The 14,806-nt window shown below is 33.6% G+C and overlaps 1 protein-coding gene across 1 annotated transcript in view; it reads right to left on the reverse strand.

Annotated features, from left to right (window-relative positions):
• Positions 1-14,806, reverse strand: part of DNAH5 (dynein, axonemal, heavy chain 5) — a gene marked incomplete at its 5' end in the record, with an annotated part of 114,425 nt that overhangs the window by 45,251 nt on the left and 54,368 nt on the right. The window contains 11 exons of the mRNA XM_008949754.1: positions 2,734-2,852; positions 3,240-3,466; positions 4,043-4,207; positions 4,662-4,815; positions 5,151-5,281; positions 6,969-7,091; positions 7,529-7,721; positions 10,739-10,902; positions 11,469-11,578; positions 12,117-12,330; positions 14,132-14,254. Coding sequence (XP_008948002.1) covers positions 2,734-2,852; positions 3,240-3,466; positions 4,043-4,207; positions 4,662-4,815; positions 5,151-5,281; positions 6,969-7,091; positions 7,529-7,721; positions 10,739-10,902; positions 11,469-11,578; positions 12,117-12,330; positions 14,132-14,254 — 1,723 coding nt within the window. The remainder of the gene's footprint in view (positions 1-2,733; positions 2,853-3,239; positions 3,467-4,042; positions 4,208-4,661; positions 4,816-5,150; positions 5,282-6,968; positions 7,092-7,528; positions 7,722-10,738; positions 10,903-11,468; positions 11,579-12,116; positions 12,331-14,131; positions 14,255-14,806) is intronic.

Below are 14,806 nucleotides of genomic sequence, written 5' to 3' on the forward strand. Positions count from 1 at the left end.
AGAATACACTTGAAATTAGACATTTGATGTGTGATGTCTCTCTGTGATGTCTCTCCACTTCTCTGTTACCATGTTTCACACAGACAAGTATTGTCCCCGAGCACATTTGTTGTTCTGAAACAGCTGCCTCATGATCAGGCTACTGCCATTCTACAGGCTCTTTAAATACCAAATGACAGGTTATTTTGCCATTCTCTACATACAGTTCAAAGGTATACTCACTGAAAGATGTTGACTGGAAGATAAGACACACATTTTACAATATTTCCTTTTCCTAGACATATGCCACTTCCTAAAATACTCTGAGGGGAAGAGTTACATGCATACTAGAACTCTACTGTCACCTCTCACTATAACAGCAATTTCAAAAATTGTTGTTACTTCACTTCACTGTAAAACAGAAATTTCTGAAAGGGAAGCTATTCAAAGGAAAGTGATACCCTTTGCTGCAGTAGTTTTCCCTACTACAGTCCTAGAGTGAGGAGAAAAAAAGATGGACAAAGAATGGAAAGACGCCCAACAAGAAGAGCCAAAGAATTTCTGTTATAAACAAGAAACCTCTCTAGCTTTCCCAGGTCCCTTGCATACTTCCAGTCACAAGAAGCATTACAACAGTACCATGCCAGCAGATTATTTTTTTAGTGCTTGGAACGCAGCAAGCTTCAACAAGGACATGAGAAGAACAACAGTATCTCCACTGACTTTAATACCATAAAACTTAAATTCAACATCAGGATAATCTCCTAACAAACTGAAACATCTTTCAAGGTTAATCTTTTTAACCTTTTAAATCATTGTGACACTAAGTGATAAAAGACTAAAGATCAAAGGATGGATGTGTGAGACAGGAGCTAAATAATTCATAATAAACTTTTTGAGAAAGTTCCTTAGAATGCAGTAAAGAGTGGGGCACATTAGGAGTCAAGCATGACCAAAATTTTTGTGGTTTTGTAATACATCTTTTCTATACAAATTATAGCATTTATAATATTTTCTACCTGGCATGAGTATAGCCCATAAGCTGATAGATGTGATCATCAGTGATATAAAATGCTGCCATAAAAGATGTATATGGTCATCTGCAAACAATCATTTTGTTTTGAAGACTATGTAAGGAATTAGCAGTAATGTGACATGTCAGAGGCTAGGAAAACCTACACATGAAATTTTCTTGTCACTGCTGAAGCTACTTCGTTTTCTTCTTTCATATTATTTTTGAAAATAGAAGAACTGGAGACAGAGATAAAAAAAATCCCCACCCTCAGAAATCTTCAAGTGTCTTAGACTTTATCCCTATTTCAAGCAAGACTAATGATTTCTGATTTGTAGAACTGGCAACAGAATCACAGAATTGTAGGGATTAGAAGTGACCTCTGGAGATCATATAGTCCAACCTCCTTGCCAAAACAGGTTCATCTAAAGAATGACTGCATTCAGGTGGGTTTTGAAATTCTGCAGAGAAGGAGACTCCACCACCGCTCTGGGAAGCTTGTCACCCCCAAAGGAAAGGAGTTTTTCCTTATTTTTAAGTTTTATAATATATCTTATGTTGTAGTTTGCCCCTTGTCCAATCACTGAGCACCTCTGAAAATAGACTAGCCCCATCCTCTTGATACCCACCCTTTTGATATTTATACACATTGATAAGAGTCCCCTGCCAGTCTTCCATTTCCCAGGCTAAACAGACCCAGGCGCCTCTCAGCCTTTCCTTGTAAGAGATGTTATAGTACCCTCATCATCTTTGTAGCTCTCCACTGGACTCTCTCCAGTAGTTCCCTGTCCCTCTTGAACTGGGGAGCCCAGAAATGGGCAGAAACAATTACAGAACAGATCCACACGGGGAAATTTGCATGATGTGAAAATATTGAAGATCATTTACTCCTCTACAGTCTACTCTAATTCAGCAAACAGTTTGTGAATAAAATATCTACTCATTCCTTCCTCTATGTGACGTGTACCGGTGGCATTATTAATCATTGCCTAAATGTTACATCCTTTTACCTATTTACAGAAAACCTTACTATGTAGAATTCTCTATTCTGTTAGATTGATATAGAATATCTTTTCCCAGGAAGACCAAGTTTCCTAAGTTGCTCAGTTGCCGTTGCAGTTTTACAAAAGCATGTCTAGAAGTCAGCCAGAGAAAAATAGAAATGTATTCTGAACCCACTAAGTACTAATCTAATGCTAAATATTAGATCATTTCAAACAGATACCCAAAATTAGAAGGACATGCAATCAGATTTTTCTGTATTTCAGGTCCCTAGTTACAAAAAGACCAGAAGTAATAGCTACTTATTCTACAAGAGAAATATGAATAAATCATCTGTGAAGTGCTCAGATTGTATAGAGAGAATTTCCATAGACAAGTCCAGAAATAAATTAATAACTGTGTTTAGTTAGAGCTACCTCTCTGTACACTAGTAAATAAGATGCTGGCCATTTTCATGTCGTACTTTCTATTACAAGTCCTAAATTAGAAAGATTAAGGTGTAATATAATGCTGAGAGGAATGATTAAGCTAGCAGCTTCTGTGGAGCATTTTTGTAAAGAGAATCATTGTCAGCTGGTGATATCTGGAATGCTTGGAAATGGTCCTTGTATGTTACTAGTTTTGGACTGTGAACCAGCAGAACTGATTTTAAGTGATTGCTGAATAAGAAGTATAATAGTAAAAACACAGATCATTTGAGATCATACTTGGAAATACATATTAATCCATATATTGCTTACCAATTTGCATACGTTCAGCTTGTTCATTAATACTCTTTAACTTATCAGTATAAACTTCTTTATAGGCATTGATGAAAGACAGGTAGGATTTAGGTGTTACATAAGTTCTTCTTCGATACCTAAAACATAATGTATTGGCAACATCAACTTAGTATATGTTTTTTATATGAACGGCCATTTGATTACTTCCAGTGAAACAGAAGATTATATAAATCATCTTTAATGCACTTGAAATCAAATTGCTTCATAATGTAAACTCTTATTTCCAATTACATTGTTTCTATCCACATAAGCAATGTTAAAAACTGTTGAATAGTGGGAATAAAGATAATGAATTTGCAACATGATAGTAATTACTTTTTATGGCCTTTGCATATAATGCTATAGCAGATTTCTTTTTGTGTTAGCCTTAAAAGACAGTTATTGACTCATATAACACAATGAGTTCAAAACCCACTATCAGTACTTAACACTTCTGGGATTATTGCATTTGTATAAAATATTACCTTTGGAAATAATTCTCACAGCTTTCTGAAACTATATCATGAAAGAGACCCATGGTTTCCACCACTTCTGTTTTAACTGATGGAGAGCAGACCATATTAAACTCTGAAAGAAAATAACTGGATACAGCGACAAGAGCTTCCCTGGGCCATCGACTGAACCAGTCCATGGTGCACCCTGATATGAGACCAGGAAACTTCAAAGAACGTGCACGAAACTTCTCGCCGACCTAAAGAGAGTAAGATTATTAATTTATAATAGGATACTTAATTACGTAGATTGAAATGTTTATTCATACAAACAACTAAAGAGTCTATTTTTTCTTGCTAATTCTCTGCTTGGAACACCCTGAAGAGTTTTTTTCCTTTCATATAAATATTTTGCTACATTTTCAACATTCAATATTTTATGAAATTTGAAGAAAGAAGTTAATGACAAATATAAATCATTCTTAATACTTTAAAACTTTGACTAACTTATTTTAATTTCTATTAATTTTTTTTAAATAACAGGCAAGAATTTCACGTAGATATATTCATTAATTTGTATTAGGAAAGAATATGCCAGGAGGGGAAAAAAATTATGTTAACAGGCAAGAAATTATTTATTTTTTAAGCATTTTGCTTTTAAATTCTGACAACCACACCATTACTTTTATTATCTCAGAAATTATAACCAGACTTTAGTGATCTCTTTATGTGTCTTTATATCTCCTTAAAAATATAAAGCTTGAGTAATCCTATAACACCTTATAGGATAGTTTGCTCCTGGAAGTAAGGAAGACAGATCTGAAGAAAAAACTTACAGGAGAAAAGCAGAGGACAACATGCAAGTTCTTCTTTGCCCGACTCAAAAAATACTCATAAAGATTATCAAAGGTAGGAGGACACCGAGGCATCTCTTTTTTCATCACAGGTATTAATCCTTGGGTGATTTCATCCAATTCATCACGAGCAAATAAATTAGAAATCTTTTTATAAAATTAAAATTGAACATAAATTACACAGATGTAATTACTATAGAGTTTATGAATATTTGTTTACAACTGTATCTCCCTCTCTGCATATATACAGTATAGACAGATTAAAAGCCAAATTTACCCCTGATCTTGATTTATATAACTCCATTAAAAATTAGGAATTCTCACTCAGTAAGAGTCCAGGTCGCTGGCTAGTGAATTCTCATTTAATAAAGGCTACTGAAATACCTATCACAGGTCCAAATCTTTTCCCAGCTTACAAGACAATAGAGACAAAGGAACTCAATACCAAGGGAACTCCTCATTTTAGAAGTTAATATATTTTAGAGCTAGTTGGTATCGATTCAATAATTTATTACCAGGCTAAATAGAAATAAACTAGTGGGAATGAATTCTGCAGTTTCCTACTTCTAAAATACAGTGCCTGTCATGCTGAGACTCCTACCTCGCCTGAAGACAGCAGATTATTTACAAATTCCAGAAATGACTCCTCTTTTATTTCATTGTCAGTGAAAATAAAAGTGATGCCTTGTCCTTCTGCTCCAGCTGTTCTATACAAATATTTTAAATCATCTGAGAGATTGCTTACATTATAGGCTCTAGGAAGAATAAGAAACATTACCTGTTAATTCAAAACAACTCAGAATACTGCTATTTTCAGATTATAGTGTTTTATGAAAGACAGTGCAAACATCCATTGTAAGCGTATATATTTTTGCTCAGTAATAGCTAACACACAGTCCAGCTTTTTCACCTCAATTAATCCCACATTCTTTGAGACAAACCAGCTAAGAATTTATTTTTTTCCACATTTTTAAATGGTGGAAAAAAAAGAAAAAAAATAAAAGAAAAAAAATTGCAAAACTAAAATTACAACTGTGTAAAGGGAAAGCAATAGGATAAATTGGATTTATATATTTCTTGCATTTCTTACCTCGTTAAAGTGATCTGAAATATTTGATAGCCAGCAATAAAAGAGGCCAGCTTTGAAAGACTTTGTTTTCCAGAGCCACCAACTCCAACAAGTAAAGCATTTCCAGATGCTGTCCGAATTATCCGGGAAATCTATATAGGAAAAAAAAATGGAAAAAAGGTTCATTAATAAATCTAAAATATTAATCAGCAAAATTAAAAATCTGTTATACTCTACAATTTATTTACTAGAGTACAATGTAAAGATTATTAAAAGGATACTTGCAAAAAATTTTTTCTCACAAAAGAACGTTTGTACCTTCTATAGAAATTTTGTTCTGCTAATGAAAAAGCTGCATGTAAGAATATGGGATCATTATAATCAATTACACACAGGTTTTAAACACATTAAGGGAGACATTTTGAGCTCCATTTTATATTGAGGGTATTACCCAGAACATTTTTAAAAATATCAATTAAAAAAATTAACTAGAAGAATAAACATACTACATTCTTTATTTTAAGAGTCTGAAAGACCTGGACACATTTCAACTATCATTTAATGTTATCTTCAATTTATCTGCCCTCAATGTTTCCTTTGAGATAATATTCTTAACAAGTCTGTCAGATACAAAAACTGGATTACAAATTCGCCATGTTATTGCCTTTTTGTACAAATCTCCTGTATATATACCACATCTTCCTTGGTTTTATGATGTTAGTGCATTATTACATTTAAGACTTTACATTTTGCTTTGCTCCTCATATAAATTACATAAAAAACCACAAAAGATTGCCATCTATATCAAGCCTTTGAATCTTATTAATTTTTTTCTTCAAAGAAGTTTTAGTCTCATGCATGGTTCCCTCTGAGCCTATCCAGACAACTATATTAAAATAGAGGTCTGAACATGAAATTATGAGGATGACTAAATTTACTGTCACCATAGAGACAGCAGGGCTCCTTTCCACTACCTAAAGGCATATCTCAGATATTCTGGTTAAAACTTGCCAATGGAAATGGAGTATCAGAGGGTTTCAAGGCCTTCTGAAATTCACCTAGCACCACATGAACTATATGTAAAAATAAAAATATTTTCTTCTGCTTAAATGCAAAGCAAACAAAATAATTTACTTCACTTGAGGTAAACTAGAGAAAGAACAAGCTTCTCCTGTTTTGGTTCCTTTGTGGCTTCTGTGAGCCTTTCAGTAAACAGATCAACAAATTAAAGTAATTCCTGAGAAAACTAACACAATGACAGCACTTAGAACACACCTCATGCTTAGCCTTCCCCCCATCACCACCCCACACCATGAATCCGATTCTGACTTGGGATTAATTCTTTCCTTACATACTCCTTTCTGAACAGGCATTCAACTGATAGTAAATTGAGACTTTCCTGTACCCTACACAGATTCCACTGAAGCTCTGATTAGTATTTCTTTTCACATCTTTCATCCAGTCAGCTTCTACCTCATTGTTTTGATCATTTGCCAAGTACAAATATCTTTGAAGTGTCCTCTGAATTCTTAATGGTTAAAAATTATTCTGTATACAAAATATAAATGCTCTTTTTTATGACCTCAGATAGGAAAACATTCATACCTCTGAACATCTAGAAGCTTAAATAAATACACAAAGTAAAGTATTTATTACAAAACATGCAAACAGGTAAAATGACTGTAGCTCTTTCCTAGCATTTGAAAATGACTAGACAAAGACGGCAAGCAAGTTTGGGGATAAAAATAGCTTCTCAGAATGTACTTTCTAAGCATAGCTTGCCCAAAGTAGAAGCATCGTTGCGACAGTGAGGCTAATAAAAAGTAACAAACCCCAAACCTTAATAAGGTGTGTCATTGCATCCTTAAAAAACACCAAATCAAGATATGATCCTCTACTACATTCATTGTATTGTCTCTGATACATTTGCAGTTTTTCACAAAGAAATTCAAAGCTTGGAACCTGGCAGGGGGGGACAGAAAAAAAAAAATTCAGTACAAGTATTATTAGCATGGCTTTTCAGAATTTAAAACAGCACTGATATTTTTACAGAAATCTGAGTTCATCTAATTGCCACAGATAAAGGGATTATCTTTTTAACTCACTGTAGTGATCATAGTTGTGTCTAAGTGGAGATTCTCTGCTACTGGTGGGGGGAAAAAAAAGAAGTAAGGAGTATGAGAATGAATAAGCTACATTTACATGGCATTATTAACATTCACATCACTAAAATGATTTATTGCATACAAACCAGAAAAATCTAGATATATCTTCACAAAAAATGTAAAAATGTGGAAGATATTCAATAAAACTTTCTGTATGATACAAGTTTAGCAATACGTCATACTTAATTAAAGGGAAAAGTCAATGCCTAGTATTTTACATGTAAAATGAAATACCTCTTCATAAACTTTTGGTGTTTCAAACACAAAATCATCTGGTTCATCACCAGTTGGTTCAGGCATGTCCCGTAAAAAGTCTACAAAATATGGTTCAGCTGGGAGAACTTTTGTTAAGCCTGTATCCACATATTCCTCAAGTGCTTTAGTAATAGCTTTATCAAACCAGGATGTATCTTCAGGAGTAATAAATCTAAAAATAAAAAAAAAATAGTACAATTTAAAATACCCCAACCTCATTTCTAGTTACATAGGGAGAAAAGTAAATAACTAAATACTAAAAAAACTTAGAATATTTTGAAGAAAAAAATATGTAATATGCAATACATATTAGACAATAGTCACATAAATGGATTAGGCAATGTTCATAGAAATTAAATGCTTTCACACTCTAAAGTATAATAGTCAATCACGTAAAATATAAAATGCTAAGCTAGCTTGACTTTCCATCTTTCACCTAGAACTAGCTAATGACACACCATATAAATTCTCAAATAGAAAACATCTAATGGTTTCCCTAATAACCATTGCTTGGTGACCCTTATCATATTTTGACCTGCAGCAGAAGAGCATAATTTATGTTATTACAGTGCTGCCTGTGAAACTGCAATAAGATAAAGAATAGTTAGAGGGGGACAGCATGTGCCACTACAACCTGGATTCATTCTCAACCCCTCTTGCACCAAAATCCATAATTAACACAGGGCAATATACACTAGGGTTGGGGAATAATGCAGACTGAAATAAAAGAAAATCTGAAAATACAAATACTAGTGACTACCTTTCTTTGTCCAAACAACTGTATCTGCTTCCCTTGATAGGTTCAGGACAGTTTTAATACAGATCAAGATCTTTGACTACTCTGATTATCTGTGGCTGTGGTTATCTGAGAAGCAGTCAAGAATGATTCTCAGTAGTAACTGGTAAATATAAAAGGCAAGAACCTCCTCAGCCTCAGAAAAAGGGAATGCCAACTGGGAATGCCAAATTAGAGGAAAAAAAAAAAAATCATCTTTACTTCTTTCCCCTTTCAGTGATACAAATGCAAGGCAACTGAGAGGCAAAACAGGATAAAAATTAAAAAGCTGTACACATTGCTCTGAGTCTTCAAATAAGACAAAGATTACTTAAGAACTGTGTTTACATACAACCTAGTTATACATTACATACTTCATTACTGTTAGCATTTCTTAGTAATAACATTGTAATACTAACCACTATGGAATCTAAAAGCAGCATGGAGGAAGTGACTGCATGACTACACGCTCTCTCTCCCTCTAACATGCAACCCACCTGCACAAACACATATCTTCCATGCATTTTAAAACTCCCCACAACAAACAAACAAATAAACTAAAAAAAACCCCCACATTTCAGTAAATGACAGTAATTTTGCTCCTGACTTTAAAGCAGAAAATAATACAGTCCAAGCTGCATGACACAGGCATCAGTAGGTATGATCCTAACTTCAATTGAAATTAAACTTTATCCCACTTTTTATATCAACATCACTCTATTGCACATATAAATGCACACACATCAATTTCAGGTAGTTTGTAAGTTTGTATAATATATGTGGTAGTTCAAGAGCTTAGAAATACCGGCACTGTTAGACTATGTAGTGGATTTACACTGAGTAGGCTTTTTCAGATTATAGAAAAATAACTACTGAAGTTCATTATTATACTCTTGAAAACTGATGGATAAGGTTTCCTTTTAGATTTCCTGCATACATTTCCTGCATTCAGGATACTTATCTAAGTAGAGAGGAGAAAGTGACAGGATTTCCAAACTAGAGTTCCTCCAGGATATTGGAACTAGTCCTAACAACAATCTTACTTCCTTGACTCTTAACTCAGGTTTGTTAATGCACCTTCTGGGGGAAAATGAAAGCATCTGCCAGCTGATTCAGAGCTCTCACGGTTGAAAATGAGGGATTTTAGAAGGTAGAGGTAAGGATAGTAAACAAAACTGGTTGACAATGTCTATGCTTTCTTTGGAACTAATATTTACCCAAAATTGAGGGTGATTGTTTCGTACACCAGTTTTGGCAATGTGTAATTAATATCTAAGTTTTATGTATCTTGTTTTGTTTCTGATTCAACTAAGTACATGCTAAAGTCCACAAATCAATTCATATTTAGGAGGATTTCACTTTGTCCTGCTTATCTTTTGAAAACAGAGATGGAACGCCTTGTAATTCTTTGTTCGTCCCTTCATGTTGACAAGTTGCTAAAATAATAGCAATTAAGCTTGACTGTGTTTGAATACAATGCAATCATTAAGTATGTGTTTGCACATCAAATTATCTGCACCAGACTACATTTCTATAGTTAGCATCTTAAAATAGATTAATTCCATTTTAGACTTCTGCAACTATACTGAATATCTCCAAAATTCTGGTCATGGGAGAATTTTTTCACTCCTATGCACTTGCCATTTCAACATCTTTAGGGCTAATTAAAAGCAATATAATATGCCCTCTTGTGTCCATGGCCAAACATTTTTCATTCTTTTAATTTTGGTGATAGCTTCATAAAGTAAATGGTTTATCAAGTAAACTATAAGGCACTAATTTTATAAAAATTATGAAGGCCCTTCTTCAGGACATCAGAATAAGAAATAATTATAATCATGAAAATCCACAGTAGTAGTGGGAATATGTCAAGTTTTTACTGGCACCTACAGTACTACATCTCAAATTTCACAAGAAATTGAAACACCATGAAACCAAAAATACTCCTGGATCTTTAACATATACTGCTCCTAACTGGGTCTGTTTCATGAATATTTTAAAGGAGATTTAGAGAATATGGGCCATGTTTTAATCATAAGCGTGTGATGCTTTTTCTGTGAGGAGGTCAAAGCAATTTAAAATTACTTCCAGAGTATAAATTTAGGAAACAGTACAATCCTCTTTTTCACAAAGGAATTGGCTGAGTGTAACCAAAGGAAAGTGCAAAAAATGTAGTTTAGAACACAGAGGTGCCTATATTTTGGAGTTATCCATCCAATTACTGGCCTCATCTATCAGTAAGAAGCATGATAGGTATTGGGGTAATACTCCAATGCAGACTCTATGTAAAATAAGACAAAAATTTCCATACTGACCTAATAAATTTTGTTATATTAAGAGATGTTACAGATGTATAAGCATAAATGAAGTAAATGACTAAAACTACTAAATATAAAATGTTGTAGTTATTATACCTGTCAGCAATTACTCTGGTACATTCATGTTTAAAAAGTGTTAGAAGGGCAGTGGTATTGTTGCATTCTTCTGCCTTTATAGTTAACATTCCTTGCCAAATTCTAGAAAGGTCTCGAAGGTTGAAGACATAGTGGAATTTAGATGGTGTAGGTAGCATCTTTGCCTAAAGAAAAATATTTTTCTATTCAAAATCAATAATATTTCGAAAGAATCAAGAATAATATAAAATATACATTTATAATTAATAACAAAAACTATAAAATTAACAAACCCACTAATTTTCACACATAATACTGTGGACTAACTTTCTAAGAAGTCATCAAAAATATGTCATTCATTTGAAAGCAGGATCTAGCACTAAATGTAAACCTCCAACTTTTACAACATGTAATTGTTTCATATATTACTCTGGGTTATATAAATTAAAAATTATCATTTATAAAGAATTTCACTCCTTGTTCCTTCAGCTATAGTGATTAAAGTGATTAAAGCTTTGGGTAACAAATAAAAGTATAGGAATTAATATGAACTGGAATAATTAATTAATAGGAATTAAGATGAATATTCATTTGTCTTGTCTACTCAAATCTGATCTTTTCCAGATTTTCAGCCCATCTTTCTCCTGTTTTCTTTTGTTATAGATGTGTTCTTGAGGAATATGTGCCTACACTACACTAACAGGTACTTTGTATAGACTGACCATGATAAAACTTTCCCTATAATTTATACCTTTGTCTGCTGCCACAATATTCTGCTTGTTGGGACCAATTTTTTTACCATATCACATACTTCAGGGGTAAATTTTCTACAAGAATGAAAATATCCACAGCCAATAATACCTAAAACGATAAAATGCAACATACAATTAATCTCAATTTGATTAAGATATAATAAGGTAGGTTGTGAGCAAGACATATAAGTACATATTTAAAACATTAATTTGCTTTTAAGTTACAGATAAAATAATTTTGTCTCTCTTGTCCATAACTTTTCTGAACTTGTATGGGAACAACTGGCACTAAGTGGTGACTTTTAACACTACACTGTATTGACAAAGTTAACAGAACTGAGAACTTTAGCAGCTGAGGGCATTTCAGACAGTGCAGAGGTAGATAGTAACAAGCATAGTAGTAGCTGTGCGCATATCCTTCCAGGAAATGCCATTACTTCCTTATTATTTTGCTTGTCCAAAATCAGAAAGAGAAGCATTTAAAGGCGGTAATTTATGTTCCACAGCACTATTTTTGGTATAATACAGATTCAGATTTTTCACTGGGAGTACTCTGAGTTTGCATGATAAAAGTGAGAAAAGGAGCAGTTTTATACACTTTAAGTCAGTTATGGAAAATAAATTAGACTAAAACAAGAGAAAAGTACCATAAATTTTGTCGATGGATGCATTGGATGGCAATGTACAATTGAAGACACAAAACTGTCTTTTTAAACGCTGGGGAATATCATTACGGCCTCCTCCAGGATGTATCATTGCTGCTATCAGTTGTACATCTACAATTGTAGTGAAGTCCCCAGGTTTATCCAAGCTGTACATTCCTTTCATTTCCATCATCTGACGAACTATTTCATTTGTTATCTGTAAGTTTAGGTAACTTGTATAAATTAGAAATTCAAAACAGAAAAGAAAAAGATAATATCCCCTAATATTTTAATTTCTTCTTGTGACTCTACCACTAACCCCTAGAACGGAGTTTTTACTTTAATCTAAAGTCAGATTTAGAATATTTAGTTTTCAAAATTTTTAAAATCTTCCTTAGTCATATGAGACATCTTGGCTTATGTGAATTTAAGAAGCAGGAAAACTATTTCAAAATTGTACTACTATATAATATTATCAAAATATGTGCATATTCCTTTTAACTAAACAAAATTAAGGTAATGAACTGGAAAGATAATTGGTTTGTTCTGTATTTTGCTGCTGGACATTCAGCTCCAGATGTTCAGACTATGCTTTTCAGTTCTCCCTTGTGCCTCGTTGGACATGAAACAGATAATTCTTTTTTTTTACAAGATGCTGTTTATTCTAGGAAAGTTATCAGTTCCACATTCCACTTTATAGCACTTTTATGGATCAGGAGGCACCAGAATTTGCTCTCATAGCAAGTGCTCCAACAATATCCAGCAAGCCTTAAGTGCTCTCATATCCCAACAAAGCCACACGACATGTAGCAGAGCACAGACCACAAACCATCAACCCATTAAAAATAATTCAGTAATGTCCTGTGGCCATGATGGAAGACCTTAGTGCAGGTCCTTTCATAATGAAGATCATTCCATATATTGAACACTGCCTGGGCCTGTTAGGGGTTTTCCTCAAACACAATCACCTATATTCTAGACTACATGCAAGCAACTCAGTGTTGTGGGTAATACATCAGTAGATTCCATTAAAAAAAAATTAAATATTAAAGTTCTCTCAAGTGAGACCAAATGATGGAAACCAAAGAACTGATATATACTGGCATTTAGGTAGAAGGACAGGTTTCACTTCAGATACACTAAAAACACATGCTTGGCTTCCATTTTGACAAAACCATCTTTCTAAAGTGAAAAGGAGAAACTATTCATTCTACATAGATGCACTTATACCCATACTGCCACTTAAATACATTCCCAAGCCCACTCTTAGGATCAGACCTACTGCCCACAGGGTTAACAAGCCAGCTCAATGCTATAAGCTGCCTTAACCCAAACTGTGACCCTGACAGGAGCCAGTAAGCCTGAGCATTCAAAACTGCACAGAGGTACCATGTTTCTCATTTACAATTTACTCTGAGCAGATTTAAAAAATTAACTTTAAGCATAGTTGTTTTTTACATTAGACATTCCAGAGGACCTAGCATCCAGGACTGGAAATACTTCAGACGTACTATGGGAAGGAATTGTGAGATACTTTTGCCACATTTTGGGTCTGTGTAGGCATGTGAATGTGGGTACACACCCAAATGGTAGATGGGCTCATCAAAAGCCCAAAATCTTTAATCCAGTTTGCAAGCCAATGTGTTACCCTTGAATTTGGACACAACTTTTATTACTTTCTCCATGGTATCACACTTCCATTTGGCAGAAAGTTTTTCTGGTGCTCTCCATTTAATGTCACTATGAAATTAATAATATGGTACTTTAGTACAGTGATACTTTTTATTTACTCTTACAAAAATATAAGAAAGTGGAGATAATGTAAGATATGACACCATTATCCTATGTATTTCTTCAGTAAATCTAATTTGCTATCTTTTCCTTCATCAGTGTACCATAATTAGAAAGCATTTCCAATAATTAGGTCAGTTAAAATATTGAGGAAGTCCACTGAATCCCATGTATATAAAAAAAGCAAGACAATTTGAGAAAATGCTCTATTTAAAAAAAAAGTGTACCTGATCTCCCCATTCATTGATAAATGGCATATTAATGTCATCAATAAAAACCGTCATTTTTCTGCCTCCAGGAGGTCCATAAGTACTTCCAACGCGTTTGTCCACATAACTCTCTATTGTCCTCTAAAAATGAAAGAAAGTTCTTGGTTTGTGTCTAAAGCAACAATATTTAAAATATGTAATAAAAATGTGTTACTTATTGCTTTCTGCTTCAGCACTTATTCAGTATTTTTCCCTTTTTCTTAGTAGTTTAATCTTTGATTCATCATTAAGGAACCCTATTCTCCTGTTCATCACACTCAGTCCTATGAAGTTCCCTGGTCTTAGAATTATGTCCTGCAACCCACTTCTGGCTACCAGAAAGTTTTTTAAAAGTTTTTAAATTTAGAAATTATTATTTCATTATCAGCATTGAAGGCAATTATTATCATGAAGTTGCCAAACTAAAATGACATTAATGTTAGTATGTTGTATTATATCTCCATGAAATATTACATCATCTTATAATTTTCAGTCTTCAGATATGTCAAGATTAATGAAAAAGAAATTACAAAGAGAACTGAAAATGAACAGATGAGAAGCTGTGAATTCTGTTACATATCTTTTTTTTTCCTCTTGCTTCTTTAATCAGTAGGATAAAGTGAGAAAACTGCACGCAATTTGGGAAATGAAGAA

Source organism: Merops nubicus, unplaced genomic scaffold (genome assembly GCF_000691845.1).
Source record: "Merops nubicus isolate BGI_N331 unplaced genomic scaffold, ASM69184v1 scaffold531, whole genome shotgun sequence".
Lineage (NCBI taxonomy): Eukaryota > Metazoa > Chordata > Aves > Coraciiformes > Meropidae > Merops > Merops nubicus.